Source organism: Drosophila melanogaster, chromosome 2L (assembly GCF_000001215.4).
Source record: "Drosophila melanogaster chromosome 2L".
In the NCBI taxonomy this organism is placed as follows: domain Eukaryota; kingdom Metazoa; phylum Arthropoda; class Insecta; order Diptera; family Drosophilidae; genus Drosophila; species Drosophila melanogaster.
Window position 1 is genome coordinate 6,289,688 of NT_033779.5, and position 17,560 is coordinate 6,307,247.

The 17,560-nt window shown below is 43.4% G+C and overlaps 1 protein-coding gene across 3 annotated transcripts in view; it reads left to right on the forward strand.

Annotated features, from left to right (window-relative positions):
* Window positions 1-17,560, forward strand: part of Ddr (Discoidin domain receptor) — a 70,344-nt gene that overhangs the window by 36,565 nt on the left and 16,219 nt on the right. For 2 of the 3 annotated variants that reach the window (NM_001298737.1, NM_001014474.4), the window contains exons 4-14: window positions 78-309; window positions 857-1,004; window positions 1,319-1,498; window positions 1,558-1,691; window positions 3,798-4,005; window positions 6,917-7,054; window positions 7,337-7,548; window positions 7,902-8,049; window positions 11,467-11,995; window positions 13,408-13,656; window positions 14,071-14,163. In NM_001298737.1, coding sequence (NP_001285666.1) covers window positions 78-309; window positions 857-1,004; window positions 1,319-1,498; window positions 1,558-1,691; window positions 3,798-4,005; window positions 6,917-7,054; window positions 7,337-7,548; window positions 7,902-8,049; window positions 11,467-11,995; window positions 13,408-13,656; window positions 14,071-14,163 — 2,271 coding nt within the window. Of the gene's footprint in view, window positions 1-77; window positions 310-856; window positions 1,005-1,318; window positions 1,499-1,557; window positions 1,998-3,797; window positions 4,006-6,916; window positions 7,055-7,336; window positions 7,549-7,901; window positions 8,050-11,466; window positions 11,996-13,407; window positions 13,657-14,070; window positions 14,164-17,560 lie in introns of those variants that run through there. The other variant, NM_001169424.2, reaches the window with a different exon arrangement.

The window sequence follows — 17,560 nt, forward strand, 5'->3', positions numbered from 1 at the left end:
GTTGTGTATAACTTTTATATAAGTATATTGTGTTTGAGAAATGTTTTTCTCACTTTAATACCTCCCTATCGTTTCAGACTTAAGATAGACAACAACGGAGGCGCTTGGTGTCCCAAGCACATGGTATCTCGTGGTCTGACGGAGTACCTGCAAGTCGACCTGCTAGGTGTCCACCTGGTCAGTGCCATACGAACCCAGGGTCGCTTTGGCAAGGGGCAGGGCCAGGAGTATACCGAAGCCTATGTGATTGAGTACTGGAGGCCGGGCCTCAAGAAATGGATTCGATGGAGGAGCCTCCAAGGCAAAGAGGTGAGCTGAAGGCACTTATAAAAGCAGGAAATCAAACTATGGTGTGGAAAAGGCAATTCGCAAAAATAACTCACAGTTTTAGTTTACTCCAAAGTGAGTTTATATCGGAATAAACCATTAAACAAATAGGATCTCTGTGAGAAAAAGTCTGTTTGCGAAGATACTCTATGCTTTGTCCATTCACACATTAATCATGAGCAGGCCGGGGCAAGTGTAGATAACCATCTGAACCATCTGGGGACTTGGGTTCGAGCGGAGAGTGTGTTGAAGATATTGAATCTTTAAGCGAATCAATTTACGTGCGAATTACTGGCAAGTGGAGGAGTTGAGAAAATTGCGTAGGTGTCGCGGCTGGAAAGCGAACTCGAACCCGTTCCATCGATTTGCTGGCTGCCAGCAATGTGAAATCAATTTTAGCGCTTTTGTTTTTATTTCGCCTGCTCATGATAGTATTTTGGCGATCAGGTTGCCACCTACACACCACATGCCAGCCACCCATTTGTAATGCCTGCCCCAATTGGGCCCCAACTCCCTTCTCTCGTTCCAGGTGCTGCCCGGCAACATAAACACCTACAGCGAGGTGGAGAACGTGCTCCAGCCCAGCGTCTTTGCGTCCAAGGTGCGACTCTATCCCTACAGCCAGTACGATCGCACCGTCTGCCTGCGCGCCGAGATCGTCGGCTGTGCCTGGGAAGGTAGGTGCCCATTCGCTTGCCATGAGTTATGCCCCCAACCCCGACCCCACTCCCACACCATAGGAACCTGGAACCCCTGACCCCTATATCGCCCCATTCGATCTTACTCGTGGCCTGAGGCCTTAGCTGCAATGTAATGAAAGTCGGACAGAAAATAAATTATTACGAGTCCGAAGACTAAAAGTACTAGTTCAAAAATTAAGTTTGGCGATGGGAAAGTACACTTTCAATTCCCGTAAAATGATAATCTGAGCATTAATTTTCTGCGAATATTTATATATTTTTATTAAAATATATTTATTTCCCTTTTGCAGAGGGAATTGTATCGTACAGTATTCCCAAGGGCATGCAGAGGGGCATGGACATCGATCTGTCGGACAAAACCTACGATGGATACGAGGAGGGTGATCATTATGTCAACGGTTTGGGCCAACTTGTTGATGGTCAGCGGGGCAAGGACAACTTTCGAGCCGATATTAATGGCCTTGGCAAAGGTACGATTGTCGAAGCATTTTAAAGTTCAATTCTTTTGAAAATTGTAACACTTTGTCAGGTTACGAATGGATTGGCTGGCGAAACGACACTTTGCTCGGGCGTCCAGTTGAAATCATATTCGAGTTTGAGACAGTTCGGAATTTAAGTGCTGTTATCATACACACCAACAACATGTTTTCCAAAGATGTTCAGGTAAATAAAAAGTTAAACACAAAAACCAACTAAAATCAAGCTTTTTCCGTAAGCCCTTAAATCAATGATTAAACACATCTTAAGGTAATCTTGCTTGCCCTACTTAATTTTTTATTTTACTTGTTAACTAGTGCTATTCACTTAATCACCACATCTACAAAATTCCGTTGAAGTAAATCGTAAAAGCAAAAACGCAATGGGTTGCCTGGAACCACAAATGGGGGTCCCTCGCCAGACAAACTGGCGGCGAAATGAGCAAATAAGAGCTAAACATTTCCAGCAACTTCCACCCAAAGCAATAATAATAAAAAAATCGAAAAAAAACGCTTTTTATAAACAAACCGAAGACGCAATCGAACCTAAACAAACTAAAATTGATATGGGGAGCTCTTGGGGTCCGACTCGGAGTACTTACGAGTATGGAATGGAGGGGAATCGCGGGGTATCCAGTGCACCCATTATCAAGTCATTTCCTTACTCACTGCAGTCTCTTTATCGAAAGTAAACAAACAGCGTGAGTGCGTATATATAAATAAAAGTGCACATACATATATCTTTATCTGAACTCTGGATGCCATGTAAACAAATAGCTATGCCACAAAAATGATTGTACAGTGTTTACTTTTTTCGAACACTCCCACCTTGTTCAAGGAACGCCATAAACATTTTTCGTTAATCTCTCAAGTTTTTAAAAATACCTTTTAAAGAACATATTGCTATTTAACTATATATTGTTATACCTATTTAATTAAGATGGCTACGACTGCATACCCGTTTAATCTGGACAGTATATTTGTTATGCATTTTGGTGGGATGAGAGCTGCTCATTACTAATGCTGAGGGCAAAGTCAAACAAACAGACCTCAAAGTGAATGGGAAAAAAGTCCTTAATCTTGGCCAGACCACTGACCACGATGTGCGGTTGGGCTGGCTTGTCTTTTGATCCAACAGGTGGTGTGTGGAGGGCCACACGCGTCTCATAATTAAAACGCACTCAGTGTAATTTTGAGGCTTATCAATGCGTCATAAATGGCATTTCCACTATTTACGACACGACCGCAAAGTGGCCAACGTTGATCTGCTGAGAAGCTCACTTCGTAATTTCATGACTAATGGGTCGTTTGATAGCGAAGACTGGTCCAACCGAATGATAATGGTAATGAAAAGTCGTAAAAATGAAAATCATAACAGCCGACGACATAGAGGCTCTGTAAATTACGGGGCAACCGAAACCAGAATTGAGCGGCTAATGGGGTCTTGAGTGCCTCCATGCCTCCAGGTGAATCTAAGAAACTCCATCTGCGCCCCAAGTGGCGGCATCAAATCCGAGATTTGTGGTAATTGAAATTTTATATGCCGCTTTAAAGCTGCTGCCAATTGGCTGTAAAGTTTGCGGTTTATTAAGGAACGGAACTCCAATAATTAGATTTTTTTCCGAAATTTATACACCTTAGCATATAAATGTGATACAAAGATTAAGATGCTAACACATATTGTAATTATAAACATATTCTTGATCATTCTTGATGTTAATTTGATTTGAAGTGTTCAACTTGTCTTGGATGTCAAGGTGGTGGCTTATTGATTTACGGTACTTATATTTCTTAAACAATTTTAGCTTTAGCTTTGAGACATTAGATGTACAACTCATTAGCCATTCTTAGGTGCAAACTACAACTCACACAACACTCTACATCCGGCTGTCCAAAAATAGGCGATACTACCAGTCCAAGCCATTTAAGAAGTTGAGGTGTTTTTGTTTGACTATACTACAAGTCGCTTTCACAACTGACCATAACCAATTTTGTGACTCTAACCAAAATTGGCGGTAGGGCATAAGATTACAAATACTAATTGTATACGAATCAAAGTTCACACAATCGAAAAAAGGTGTGTGCACCAACACCTGTCCATGCATTTGCTGATTACGATGGTTGAATATTAATTAATACAACTATGTATCTGAACTCTGTATAAATTATCTGGGAAAGCCGCGAGCAAGAATTAATTGGTTTCGTGTAACAATTCTTTGAACGCAAAACCCATTCAAAGATTTGTTCATTTTGCTCCCTTACTATAATCCGTCGATCCGTTTCCTTATTTCAGGTTTTCGTCCATGCCAAAGTGTTTTTCAGCATTGGCGGCCGCCACTTCTCTGGAGAGCCGGTGCAGTTTTCCTATATGCCCGATCTGGTTTTGGATCATGCACGCGATGTGACAATCAAGTTGCATCATCGTCTGGGGCGCTACGTGCAGTTGCATCTATACTTTGCCGCCCGCTGGATGATGATAAGCGAGATAACGTTCATATCAGGTAAGCAAAGTCAATCAAACTAAAAGGGTAAAAGCTAACATATGACTAGATTATGAATATACTTAACTGCAATTGCTATTCTTTAAAGTAGCTTAGTTTAATCATGAGTATACATAACATAATCTTTAACAGCATCGAGCTATTACAAATTAAGTCTTGAAAGTGTGTGTTTGTAGTTTGAAATCCTGCATCCTTTGAGCGCCGCTAAAAGTATACTGAATGTTAAGCCCTCAAAATGGCAAAAACAACAAGGTACGTGAGGGCCAACGGTGGCAAAGTCAAACATAAACTGCGGCAGCAACAAACACAGCTCTCATCCATTGAAAATTCCCACTGACACTAAAAATCGCTGCGCATTTAATTAAAAACGAGCTTGCAGACTCGATCAAGAAGGGCTCGACTCTCGCTCAATGGCGCAAAATTTATTACCAACCGTGATGGGTGGGAGCTTACACACACATGTATGTACATACATACATATGTACGTATATGGACCGATTTTTACTTGACTCACCCATGAGCACCAGTAGCCGGCAGCTTTGTTTTTCCTTGCCGTGTGCAATTGCGCATAGAGTGATACAAAGCGGCCGGGTGGAGAGGGGGGGGGGGGGAGGGAAGTAAGTTGCTGCTGCTGCTGCTGCAACTCGGCTGCCATTGTGACGTTGCAGCGGAAACGGAAGTGCTCACACACAGACACACACACAGGCGCGCGCGCAGGGGAATCCGGCAGCATATGCTCCAGTGGAAACAGAACTAAGAGCCGAACCGAAGTGAAGCACTGGGATATTGTAAAAATTAAATGAGTTGCCTTCCTTTTGTGCATTTGAAATTTGCAACTCAATGAGCAGCCGAGCCGGGCCGGATTCCCAGAAGCTTTCATCGCAGTCGTCAGCCTCGGATTGCATTTTGTTTTAAAATGTAATACCTTCCGATGATGTGTGTACCATACTGCAAGTAAATATAATCTGGCCTTCCAAGATCGATGTTTTCGATGGTCCCAACAAATCTAGACCAAATTATAGAATGCAGAATGCACATACCTTTGAAGTCCCAGCAGTCAGCAGTCAGTTTTAACCACTTCGTTTGGGGAATACATTTGCTTACCACAGCTCATTTATATTAGTTCGTGCTAATTGAACACGCGATTGTGTCTTTAATTTTTTCACAGTAATATTCAGTATGCTATAAAAAGTACATTAGTAGTTTCGCGATAAATTCAATTGCAGAGTATTCCCAGTGTGTCGTGTCGCACATGGCAAACCCTTCTGTTTGTGTCTGTTGCCCATGGCGCTGGCTTAGTCCTCCTGAGAGATTTGTGTTTCGCTTTTACTTTTTTGCATTTGTTTTATCCCTTAATGCCCCGCCTCGGTCGGCAGCGTAGTTAAGCTCTGCCGGAACACTTACCTAGATAAATCAATAACGTTGCAATATATTTTTGCAAATGGAGCACATGCTTTGTCTCTGCTTAACGGTCTTCTCGTCTTTTTCGCTTCATTTGCTATTTGAATGCATACGGCTCAGTCATCCGATGGCTCATTCATTCACTCACCCACTCGCCGAGTGAATGCATTCAAATTCATTTCGATAACTCCGCTGCTCGCTCTTTAAGTCCTTGTGCAGCTTGTCCCGCTTAATCCTTTCTAATTGAAAATCGCTTTGGCTGGCGATGTGTGTGTCGCATGGGATGAAGATGTCTCCGGATGGAAATGCTGTAGAAATTTGCTGCTCAATTCGGTTGATTCTTTTACCCATAAGCTGGCCTTGACAGCACTCGAAATGCGAATTCGATTTGTAATTTCCTTAATGACAGTCGAACTAAAAGCTGAAGAGTGAGTATGTATTGGAAACGGCATAAATAGAATCTAAACCATTCTGGGTTTTCAAAATTTAAAGTCATCTTAAAAAGGACTCCTTGTACATACATATGTCGCGGCAAAGTTGTCTTTAGTAATCTCGATACCCCCTCTTCACCAGACTTTTTAGACGAAACCCTTCCATCGACGCTATTTGCATATTAAAATCAAACCCCGAAAAGTCTACAAAAAACTTTTGTTGCCAAAGAAAATAAAAGGCGGCGAAGGCGGGAGAGAAACCGAAAACACAAGCGAAAAATCAATGCCAAGAGCTGTTCAAATTAGCATATCCCCCCGAGTTGTTAAATGTTTTTTTTTTTTCGACTTTTTCTAAATTTATACAAATTTGTCCGTTTTTGTTTTTAAATATCCAGTGAGCAGGGTTGAGCCATCGCTCCAGGCGGAAATGCATCTGGACGATATGGAAAAGGATATAGAAAAAACAAAGTCAACAGAAAGTTGGGTAAACTTTTCTGGCCATTGGTCTAGTCGGTATTGTTGTCGCTCATCGTTATTGACGACTGTCTGGGTTTTCGATGGATATATTGTATGTTTGGTCTGCGTCGGGGCAAAAGTCAACATCGAGTCCGCGGAGGAGCAAACAATCGCCGACGCACGCTCCAACGCCTTTAAGTAAACCTACAGCTCAGCGTAATGCCCCTTTCACACTTCCGCTTCTCGCGGATTTCCCACCCCACTTGTCATTGCTCGTCGGGGCGATGATATGACGTAAGGCACTCGGTCATTTTTCATCATAATAATCGCTCTTCGTCGCCGCGTCTCCCAGATGCCACATTTCCCCTAATTGCTCACAGGACCCATTAGTGGAGGCAGTTTATCAAGGCGGACAGCATCCACGCCTCGTGCGGAGTAGGTGAACTTGCTTTTTTCGAACCTCTTAAAAAGTGCGGAGGACTCCAAAAAGTAGAACAATCCTGGGTTTACGGATACAGTTCTCAATACCCTGCAGGGAAAGCAATTAGTCTTGATCTGAGCATATTTCTCACTTAATTAGAAGAAAAGTACTCATATTTATAAACTTACTATTTAACTTTTAGCTCCTGTGGTCGGCAATTTCACGGACGAACTAGCGAACGGCGAGAAACAGTCGGTCACTTCAGAGTATCCGTTGCAGCGAGATGAAGTCGGACGAGCAATTAGCAGCGGAGGTGAACGAAGCCAGCACACGACTCAAGGTGGGTAGAGTATATTGTACTAAAAAGTACCCCCGATTTGTTTCAATAAAGATGAGACTTGGCTAATTTAGTCAAGAATTCCATTGATGTCGCTTTTAGCCAAGCTAATATCACGATGAAGCGAATTTATAATTACTATAATCATTCCATACTTGTTCTTTATTAAACTCATAGTTTATTTTCATTTAAATATATCTTTAAAAACAATAAATACAAGTTTATTACTTTAGGCAAAAATATCTTCCGAAAGTTAATGCAAAATCCCTTAAATCTCTTTATTAGTTATATCTCCGAAGCCTATTGACCACCAGGAACCGGAGACGAGCTTCGTCGGCGTCATAATCACAGTGCTGGGCACAATTATAATGCTGCTGGTGGCATTTATACTACTGATAGTGGCTCGCAACAAGCACGTTAGGAGCAGGGAGAACGGATTGGATGCCTTCCAGCACAACTTCAGCCCGGACACACTTAACGGCAACGGTGTCCTGAAGGTAAGCGCCTAAGCGCAATCCTCAAGTTGCCATTAATGTATTCCGCCAAACTCGCCGGGTTATGTAACATGCAAAGTGCATAACAACCCTGGTTCCCGCCGGCATCCTACGGCGAAGCTTGGTCAGTTGGATCCTTGGACCATTCCGGATGCATGTCAGCAGCCCCGGGGGCCAACAGAACAGCACAGAACCCAAAAAAATAGATCGGCCCGAGCACAAACGCCGGCCATATTCCAGAAATCATGATTAAAAACTGTAGTAACCGGACAGCGAAATGCAAAAAGAGCCCCGGGCAACACATGCGTTTTTTTCACCATCTACTACCAATTTTTTTTTTTTTTTGTACCCCCCAGGTGGTCACAACAATGGATGACAATGAGTCGTCCATTGACAAGAACAGTCTGTACCATGAGCCCTTCAACGCGAACATGTACACCAGTGCGGCGAGTGCTTGCCCCATGAATGACCTGCAGCGTCAGCATGTATCACCCGACTATACAGGTGAGTCGGTCAACGTGCACTGCGAGAAAAGTTTGGTACTCGGTGGAGAGAGCTTGGTGGGGTTTATTTTAAAATTGTTTGTTTCCAAATTGTTTTCATCAAACATTTTTAAACAATGCAGTAGTTCCTTGCTCTAACTCTTTCAACTTCATTCTCTGCATCTAGCTGAACCACATATTTATAGTTAAATTAAAAACTATTATTATTATTATTTAATTTTACTCATTATTTGAGTGATTTTTTGGCACAATGCAACGAAGTGCGTTAACCCACTAAAACCTGTGTGCTGAGTGTTAGGAGATCCTGATGGCAGATGCACCTATGACAATGATGTGTGGGCACTTGCCCCCAGCCATGGAACTACTGGGCTCCCAGCACTTGACGGCAGGGCTCTCCTACTCCCAATCCCAATCCGACTGCCAATCCCACTCCCCATCGCTGTACGACTGGTACGCCGGGCTGTTGGTGTCGCTCTTGATGAGTTTGATGTTTTGCGTCCTGGCTGTGACAGGACATGCAGATGTTCCTGCGGCACGATAGCAAATGGCAAACTAGCGCGGGGAGCAGCGGGGGGGGGGGCAGGACCGAGAACGCAATGCTTAATTTAGCGGACAACATGGATCCGAAAGTTTGGTGGTGCGGCGTTCACAGCGATGTATATGCTGCTCGGCAAAGAAAACTGGACGGGGCTAAAAAACTGGTCGGAAGAGAGAGCGTTGTTGGCACCGCAGGACATAATTTTGAATTGCTGAGCCAGGCGGTTTTTTCGGAATTTTTTGCAGGGTATGCAGGCTGAATAGGAGGTATTTAAAACAAAAAGAAAAAAATGTACAAATACCCTAAACAAAATGCTTCAACATTTAAATACTTTCCCTAAATATAATAAATTTCATTATGACTCTTTATAAACCATTTTGTTTAACAATAGTATACCCTATTACCTAGGTTCAAACATAATGTCAAAGGATTCTCCAGCTTGTGCTACCGCTTATCCCGGCAAAGTCACTGGATTCCCTACCAAGGGTATTACCAGTTCATCCGGCTAGTACGAGCATGTTTTGTGTGCCCTTTTTTTTGTGTGCGACATGTGCACGGTTTTAATTGCCACACGGACATAAAACTGCAGTTAGAAGTTACGACCTGTGCTCCGTAAATTGTAATGAATTCTTATGCTCCTCTGTTGGCCCGCAGGGGCAGGTTACAAATTTTTTTTTTTTTTTTTTGTGGTATCCAGCTTGGGGTGGTCCTTGTGTAAGATGCGCTTATCTGCTTCACATAAAATCGACAACAGCCATGCAGTACGGATTGTTCGAGGACATTCTCGTTGAGATTCCCCACCAGGCGATCTGCTCATCCTGCTCATCCAACTCCTACTCCCACTCATCATAAACGTTTGCAGCACGCCTTTCATGCGCTCCAGTCATTTGCCAAAAAGTTTCCTGACGTTGCCTTTGTGTGCATTTTATAACTGGGCAGCAAATATTTGTCATGGCTCCGCTCCACTCCGCCCTGCAATTCCTCAGTCTGGCTCTGCCTGGTGGTATATTAATTTAATTTAGCTGAAATAAATTTAAAAAAAAAAAGGAGAAATGACTGAGTTGCTGGCTCGACTCGGCACAGTCTCGCGCGATTCCAAATTGAGTGCTTCAAACTTCGGGCCGGCTGCAAAAGTTCTTGAACCGGGAACAGCTCAACTCGACTCGACTCGAGTCACTCAAATTAAACTATATTTTTGAAGTCAACTGGCAATTTGCACACGACCACAAGGACGGGAAAGCAGAGACTTGTAAAAAAAAAAGGATTCCACAAACTTAATAACTTTGCATGCAAATAAGTATTGCAATAACACTGAGCAGAAAACGAGAAACGAAAGTCATTTGAAAGCAGGTCGTCCATATTCAACCAGTCAGTCTGACACGCAGTCCCAAATTTACCTTCCTGCTGCCATGAATTTCGTGAATCCTTGTTTATGTTGGTTTCGTGAACAGAAAATAGTAGTGAAAAAGTCAAAGGGGCTTAAAAGCATAACAACTCGTTTGGAGCTCAGCTAATTCGTTTGATCTCCGAAAGGTATAATATCCTGTTGAAATCAGGATCGACTTCGTTGTAAAGTTAATAAATGTTATAATTACCTGTTATAAAATCCTGGAATACTATTTGTACAAATACATTTCGAAAGTGAAAGGCATGTTTATTTTAGAAAATTCGATCCTAGTAGAGTATTTTGAATTTCTACTAGTAAGACCTAACAACTTTAGTGCAACTTCGAAACTGGAGGGTCCTGATTGCTCGGCTACATAGACACTCATATACGTGCACACAATTGTAGCTAGCACTCACACACGTGCAGACATTCAGAGGACTTGCATACGAAATTCGCTCGTTCGTCGAAAAGTTTTGTCATTAACGTTCGTTGAGTGCCTGCGACTGTCCTTGTGGCTCGACTGTGGCCCAATCTGTCTCCCGTCTTCTGGCTGTTATGTTATTATGTCCTTCTAGTATTTCTGTTCCACAACGAATGCGAAAGAACTGTGAGGCGAACAAATTGACAGGCAGTCAGCACTTTCACAACAACCGTAATAGTATTATTCTAAGAACTAAAAACAAGATTTGCGCTTAAATCTATTTGTAAGAAATGGAATGAAGATTCTTAAAAATCCTTAAATCAGAAAACATTAATTCCTTTTGAATACTTTCGTTACAAAATGTACTATTATTGAGCCCAATTTTGCACCTAAAATTTGATAAAAGAAGCTCGCTTTTATTCCACAGTAAAATCATGGGCGTCAAGTTGCAATTAATTTCATTTAGTTTTTAGCCACACGCCGTTTTTCCTATCCCTAAGGTTCAACCTCTCATCTGGCCAAATGCTCCTCCATTGTGCCATCCTTCCTCTTCTTCGCACATTCCTTTTTCCTTATGGCTAAATGGGAAAAGTTTGAAGTTGAAGGCAGAAAAGACTTGGACAGAACAAATGAAACCGACGGAAAAGCAGGAAGACGAAGATTTGTAAGAGCTGAGAAAGAAAACATTCACAAAATGCAAACTATTGCACTTTGTGAGCAAACTGTACTGAATCATATGCAGTGGGAAGCAAATACTTTGTTTTTATGGCCGACATGCAGTTGCTTGAACATTTCTTGCCTTCAACTACGCATCAAGTAGTGGTTAACCAATGAAATATTCGGGAAAATTCTTTTCATTTGTCTTAATATTAGGTAAATATTTTCCATTTGCGTTTAATTCTACCGTTTGCAAAACTCCTTAAAGATTATGATTTTTGCTAATCAGATGCGAATAGTTCTATATGTGAACAGATTTCCAGGGATCTAATGGAACGATTGGCAAACACAGGCTGTCCTTTATTGGGTTTTTATCGCACAAAATTAGCACTAACCCGTCTCCGTCTAATTGCAGATGTGCCGGACATTGTGTGCCAGGACTATGCGGTGCCTCACATGCAGCAGCTGCTGCCCAATGCCCCGCCATGCGGTTCGGGATGCGGAACAGGCACGGGCACAGGTCCTGGAAGGGGGTCGAGTCCTGAATTCGTTGTTGCCACAGGCAAAGTGACCGCCAGCGCACGCAACTCTCTTAATGCGGCCACACTGCCGCTACCTTCGCCGCCCGTGCCACCGCCGCTGGAGAAATATTACGCAGCAACGCCAGTTAGCAGCAAACCCATGCCAGTGGCGCCGCCGGGATCCCAGAGTAGTGGATCCCTTAGTTCTTCGACTACGGCTGCGACCACGCCCACCAGTGGGGTGGTGGGCGTAGGCAAACCGCATCATTACAATTTGGATATGAGCGCAAATTTCGCCGACATTAACGAGGAGCGGGCCAATTGCCAAGTGCAGGAGTTTCCACGTCAGTCGCTGGTCATCGTCGAGAAACTGGGCTCCGGCGTATTTGGTGAGCTGCATTTGTGCGAAACAAATGTGCTGAAGTAAGTACTGCACACAGCAAACGGAATGCCCACCAACTCCGCACTCCATGCACAAACAAGCATTCCACTTTGGGATGGGGGCAAATCTTTAGTGTAAAATTTGCAGATCGACCGAAACTAGTTGCTATAGCTACTAACAGCCGCAAGGTGGAGCTAGCATGCCAAGAGTATCTGATAGCCGTGGCACTCCCATATCGTTTACTCTTGTTCTTATTAAATTCAACCAACAATTGCCAGATAAAGCAATTAAATCGTAGATTTACTTGATTTTACCGAAACTTTATTTCTGTGTGGGGTAATTTACTCAGGATAAGTCTGCTTCTCTGATTCTAGCTTGTAAATGGTGGGTTGACAGGCTTATGCATCCCATCAAGTATGCTATAACCGCAAGACTCTGTATGTATAGATGTACACATAACCTTTGCGCCCAGTTCTATTATTCTTCCGCAGACCAACCTCCTTTCATCACTTGAAATATATGCCCATGACTATTGTAATCCCCAGAATTCAACGTCTACGTCCACGACGTCCCTCGTCGGTTTTCATGCGCAAAAATCAATTAGAGTCAAGCTTCGAACAATATCCTGGTGGCAGGCCAATATTCTGCTTCTGGCACATTTTAATACGTTACGTTACGTAACAATTCGATTTGCCAGCTTGCTTTAATAGTTTTGCGGTTGGAAAGCCACAAAACGTATTACGTATACGTAATATTGCCCAGCCAGCAGGCAAAGTTGCCCAGCACTGCGGCGCGTGGCACGTGGAATGGGAGTGAGTCCCTGCAGTGGCTGCAAAACCATCAGAGAAACCTCCGAGACTCAGACAGATGTATGCAAAATAATTAACACACACAACCACACACAGCCATAGCGACCCGAACATAACACACATCCAGACAGACTTTAATATGGCATAGGGCATTTTGCGGAAGGCAGCTGAGAGGCAACTTCGAGGGCGTTCCCATTGCCGCCCCCAAGGGCCTGACAGTCTGCTAAAATATTAATGGACAGTTGGAGAGACAGTTATCAGACAAAAGATAGATTTTATTGTCCTGGACCGCAGGTGAAAATTATAATAGACGTTGAAAATCAAAGCCACAACATTACGAATGGACGCAACAAAAATTGAACAATTTCTTTGGTATTTGTATATTTCGGCACTGAGCCAAAATTGAATTCTACGCAGGCTGAATGGTGTAAGAAGTGCGTGCAGGGGTAGAGACTACTGTAAATATGCATATAGCAAGGCGAACAGACAGTATTGGTGTGCTCTTTTCGATTGGCTATTCTATAGAAACTTGAGAAAGGAGGTGAATAGCTATTTAGTTGCAATCGTTACTATTCTGAAGCTGTGTTAGATGTTTTTCTTGATCATAATCCTAGTGATCTAACCGAATTTGATTCCCATTGCAGCGCTACCCTCGTGGCAGTGGCCACCCTGCGTCCCGGGGCCAATGACCATCTGCGTAAGGAATTCCGCAGCAAGGCAAAGCAGCTGGCGCAGCTGAGCGACCCCAATGTGGCCCGCTTGGTGGGTGCCTGCCTGCGGGACGAGCCCATCTGCATTGTTCAGGACTACTCGCACTGCCTGGGCGACTTGAACCAGTTCCTGCAGGAGCACGTGGCCGAGACCAGCGGACTGATGGCCAAGAAGAGTCTTAGGTAAGGACCCTTCGCACAAAAAAAAAAAAAAAAAGAAACCGTCGAAAGTGCTTTCCAACTAATGCGTTGTTTCTCCCCCCTTTTTTTCTGGGTGCGTTTTATCGTGCTTCCTGTACCGACGCCTTTTGCCGACGCGACACTTCCGGCCTCGTGTTCAATGATAACACCGATCCCAACCAACCAACCAACCCATGGACCAACCACCGAATTGCGCCAACGGATGTGGAAACTTCGTTACTTGGCTCGCTCACCCCACCAACTTTGGCGACGTTGTCGCATTTGAAAACTTTTCAAATTCTCATTTGACGCTGGCATCTTCCGCATCCGCTCCGTACTCCCCCGGACTCCTCCCCCGCGTGCTGCTCCACTCGGAATCGGAATCGCAATCGGAATCCTTACACGTCTGCGGCACAGCTTCGGGTGCTTAGTCTACATTGCCACCCAAATTGCATCGGGCATGAAGCATTTGGAGCAAATGAATTTCGTTCATCGGGATCTGGCGACAAGGTAAGTGCCAAAGATAAGAATTCCCATCGAAGTGGGGAGCAGGTGATTTCCCTGCCACCTTTTCGCACTCCAAGCAGACACGAATTTCTTTCATTTAAACTTGAAGTTATTTTGTGTTTATGGGCACAAAGAGAAATACTTTAAGAAGTGTCGCCCGGCTTAATAAAAATGAAATGAATTATTTTGACACAGGTAGACAGTGTGCCCTGCAGGTGTGTTTGCTATTATAATACGAATAATTATACTTAATTATAATATATTGGCAAAACATAAATCGAATCTGGCTGGAATATGCCAACTTCGACTGCAAATCCGCTGGGTATCATATGTAATGCAATACTTTTTAGCCAGAAGCCAAGCGTGTTTTTTTGCAGACACCATTAACTTTTCGCCCCTGGGAGAAGTCAGGCTAAAAGCCCAGGTTTTTAACTCGACATCCACGAATTCATATTGTATGATCTTTGGAGGCATCCCCTCAAAAGTTGCTTTAATGGAATTATTCGACTCTGCCTAGTCAACGAACGACTCGAATGATTTATAGGTACACCGGGTACGCCATGGCAAGGTATATGTATGTATATGTATTTATATAGACTGGTAATTCAATATATCGAGCAGCCCACAAACATTGTGTGCGCCTCCTCGCATAGAATGTAATCAATTAAAATTAATTTGCTAATGAAAATGTCAACGAGGAGCCGAGGACCGGCAGGCAATAGCCTCCTGTCATGTATTTGCGAATATTTTTCTCCCGGTTTCTCGTTCGCTTTTTTCTTTTGCTTTCATCGTACATTATGGAAAATGTTGTTATAGCAGCCAGCCAAGGAGCATTGCTCCTCCTCCGATTTCGTTTCAGTCATAACAAATCAATAGATATGTACACATAGCGACTACCTGGCACCGCAGCTCACCTTTCCCCCCCTGGTCGCTCGGCAAAATGCTCCTTTGAAATCCAATAAGAATAAGTGTGCTATTTTTGGGCACGCAATTGTCAGACTTGGCCGCAAACCCGCCCTTTTGATTGCACAACAATAAAATAAGATATAAATGCTGGATAAGTAAAGCAATATGCCATTTGACAGCAATTGGCAATGGAAGCGGCCAACGTGACGGATGAGCGATGTCCATTTTATTTTCTCTTCTAAAAATGTCTTGTTCCCTGTTATTGCCATCCATACTTTTCCGCACGGTTTAAGAACAAGGTAGTAGCTCGAGTTTCAAGGTTATTAATAATATTAATAATTTTCACTCGAATATGAATATTTTGGCAACTGAAGAGCGAAATAAATGAAGGCCATCCCAATAATACATTTATTGGCCGCTGTTCTGCGCTGTTTTCACACAATTTGAAAGTTTCTCCCGAACATTTGGAAAATGTCGATGGCTGCAGCATCCTTGTGCAAACTGCAATGCAGCAAACTTTTGTCCCCGTGTGTATTGTCCCGTCCCGCCACATCATCAGCCGAGTTTGCTGGCCCAGAGCTCACATCAGTTAAGTAAATAATATTTTTTGCACTCTTAGTCACGTTTCTAATCATTTTTATTTGGTAACTGTTTGGAAAATGTTTGCACAACGGTTGGAGCGGGGCGGAGCAAGCAGACTATCGGCAGGACTCTGGCTCAGTTTCCTTGCCACAACCCACACACACATACATACGTACGTACGTACTTGGTGCACACACTAACAATATTTGTTGAAATGAGCTTTGGCACTAATATCGTTTATTAGCTTGGCACTTTAGTGTTTAAATGCTGAAAAATTGTTCGAGATAGTCCTTGGTTGGCACTGCCATGTGAATGTGAAGGACTCTGAAGGATAATGGGCGTGGGTGGCCTGGGCTTTGCTCAGCTAACGTTGAGTTTAATTTGAAATTAGTTGAACGCTGGCCGTTTTTTGCTTTCTCTGCAGAAACTAGCACTTTCTGCCACCGCACACACACACACACACACGTAATGCCCCACTCTCCCCGTTTTGGCTATCGCCTTGTAATGGGTCGTGGGTCCTTTCGAAATGAGTTCAGATTGACTACAATCTTGCGGACTGGCACTTGGAAGATATTAAGGTCGGAAATGCTCCACACAACCATGCTTAATTATCTTTAAGACCTCATATGGGTCAGCATAATATGATGTAGATAGAATAAAGGTGGATCTAAAAAGATCGTTCTCCTGTCAGTGGTACCTTCTTTTTTTTTTTGTCAAGTTAACAAGATAACTTTAGGGCCTGCATCGGCGGTCCATTCCATTTCAACTCCCACTGGGTACTGTCCGGTTTTCGACACCTTTTTCGCACATAAATTTTAATAACACCTGCCCGGAGACCCGAATGGTGGTCTACCATGTAAATCGTACTCCCATATCCGTGTACCGCGTACAGTGTACAACATATATGTAAGTTATTTTATGTGGTGGGTGTTTGCCATACAAAACAATTCCCGAACGTAGCGACACGACACTCCAAGAGCTCCTGCTGCAATTGGCAAACAAGTCAAGGCTGAAAGCGGCGAATGAAACAAATACACACACACACACACACACACTCAGAAGGTTGGGTCCAAGTGTGTGTGGGGAGGGGAATGGGGGAAGTACCCCATTGGGACGCCCTATGTGGCGCTCATTTTGTGTCAACTACGCGACGTAAATGGAAAAAATGGGTAGCAGGAGGAGTAGCAGGAGGAGGACACCATGTCCCAAACTAGTTGATAATCTATGAAGCAGGAGCGGAGTGGCGCGCTGCAGTCAATAAACTATAAAATATGCAATGTTTGAAATATTTTGCATACAACTACACTCGTATGCCACACCATGTATATATGTATATATAAGAATGTTATGGTTGTGTGTGTGTGTGCAGTTTTTTCAGCGAAAATATTTTATGCATGCAGGTGAATTGATTCAATGGGCTGCCAACTCGGGGCAATGCAACGCGATCCCAGCCAAACACCAGCACCCAAAGGAAATTAGCTTGACAGGAAATTCCACAATACCCAGCAAAAACCAGCCAAGCCCCACCAATCCAACCACCAACCACCCAACTACCCAGCCACCCAAGCCAACCCACCTGAATGCCACTGCGACTGCACAATGCACGTTGACATTTCCCCACTCATCCCGATTTTCATATTACATTTGGTTGAGCTTAAATGACGAATATGTTTGGTAAGCCGCCGCACAGTGGAGCTTGTGAAACAAAGGTCTGAATGTTGCGAAAATTATAAAAATTTCCACAGTAGAAGTAACTAAATGCCATTTCAACAAATATCTAACTAATAGAAGCGCACTAAATAATTATTTCTAAACGCGTTTGATTTTGGCAACCAAAGTACTAATTTGGGCCCACCGTGCGACGTCTGGGCCCGGAATTTCCACATTAATCTCATTTCAACCCAACCACCCA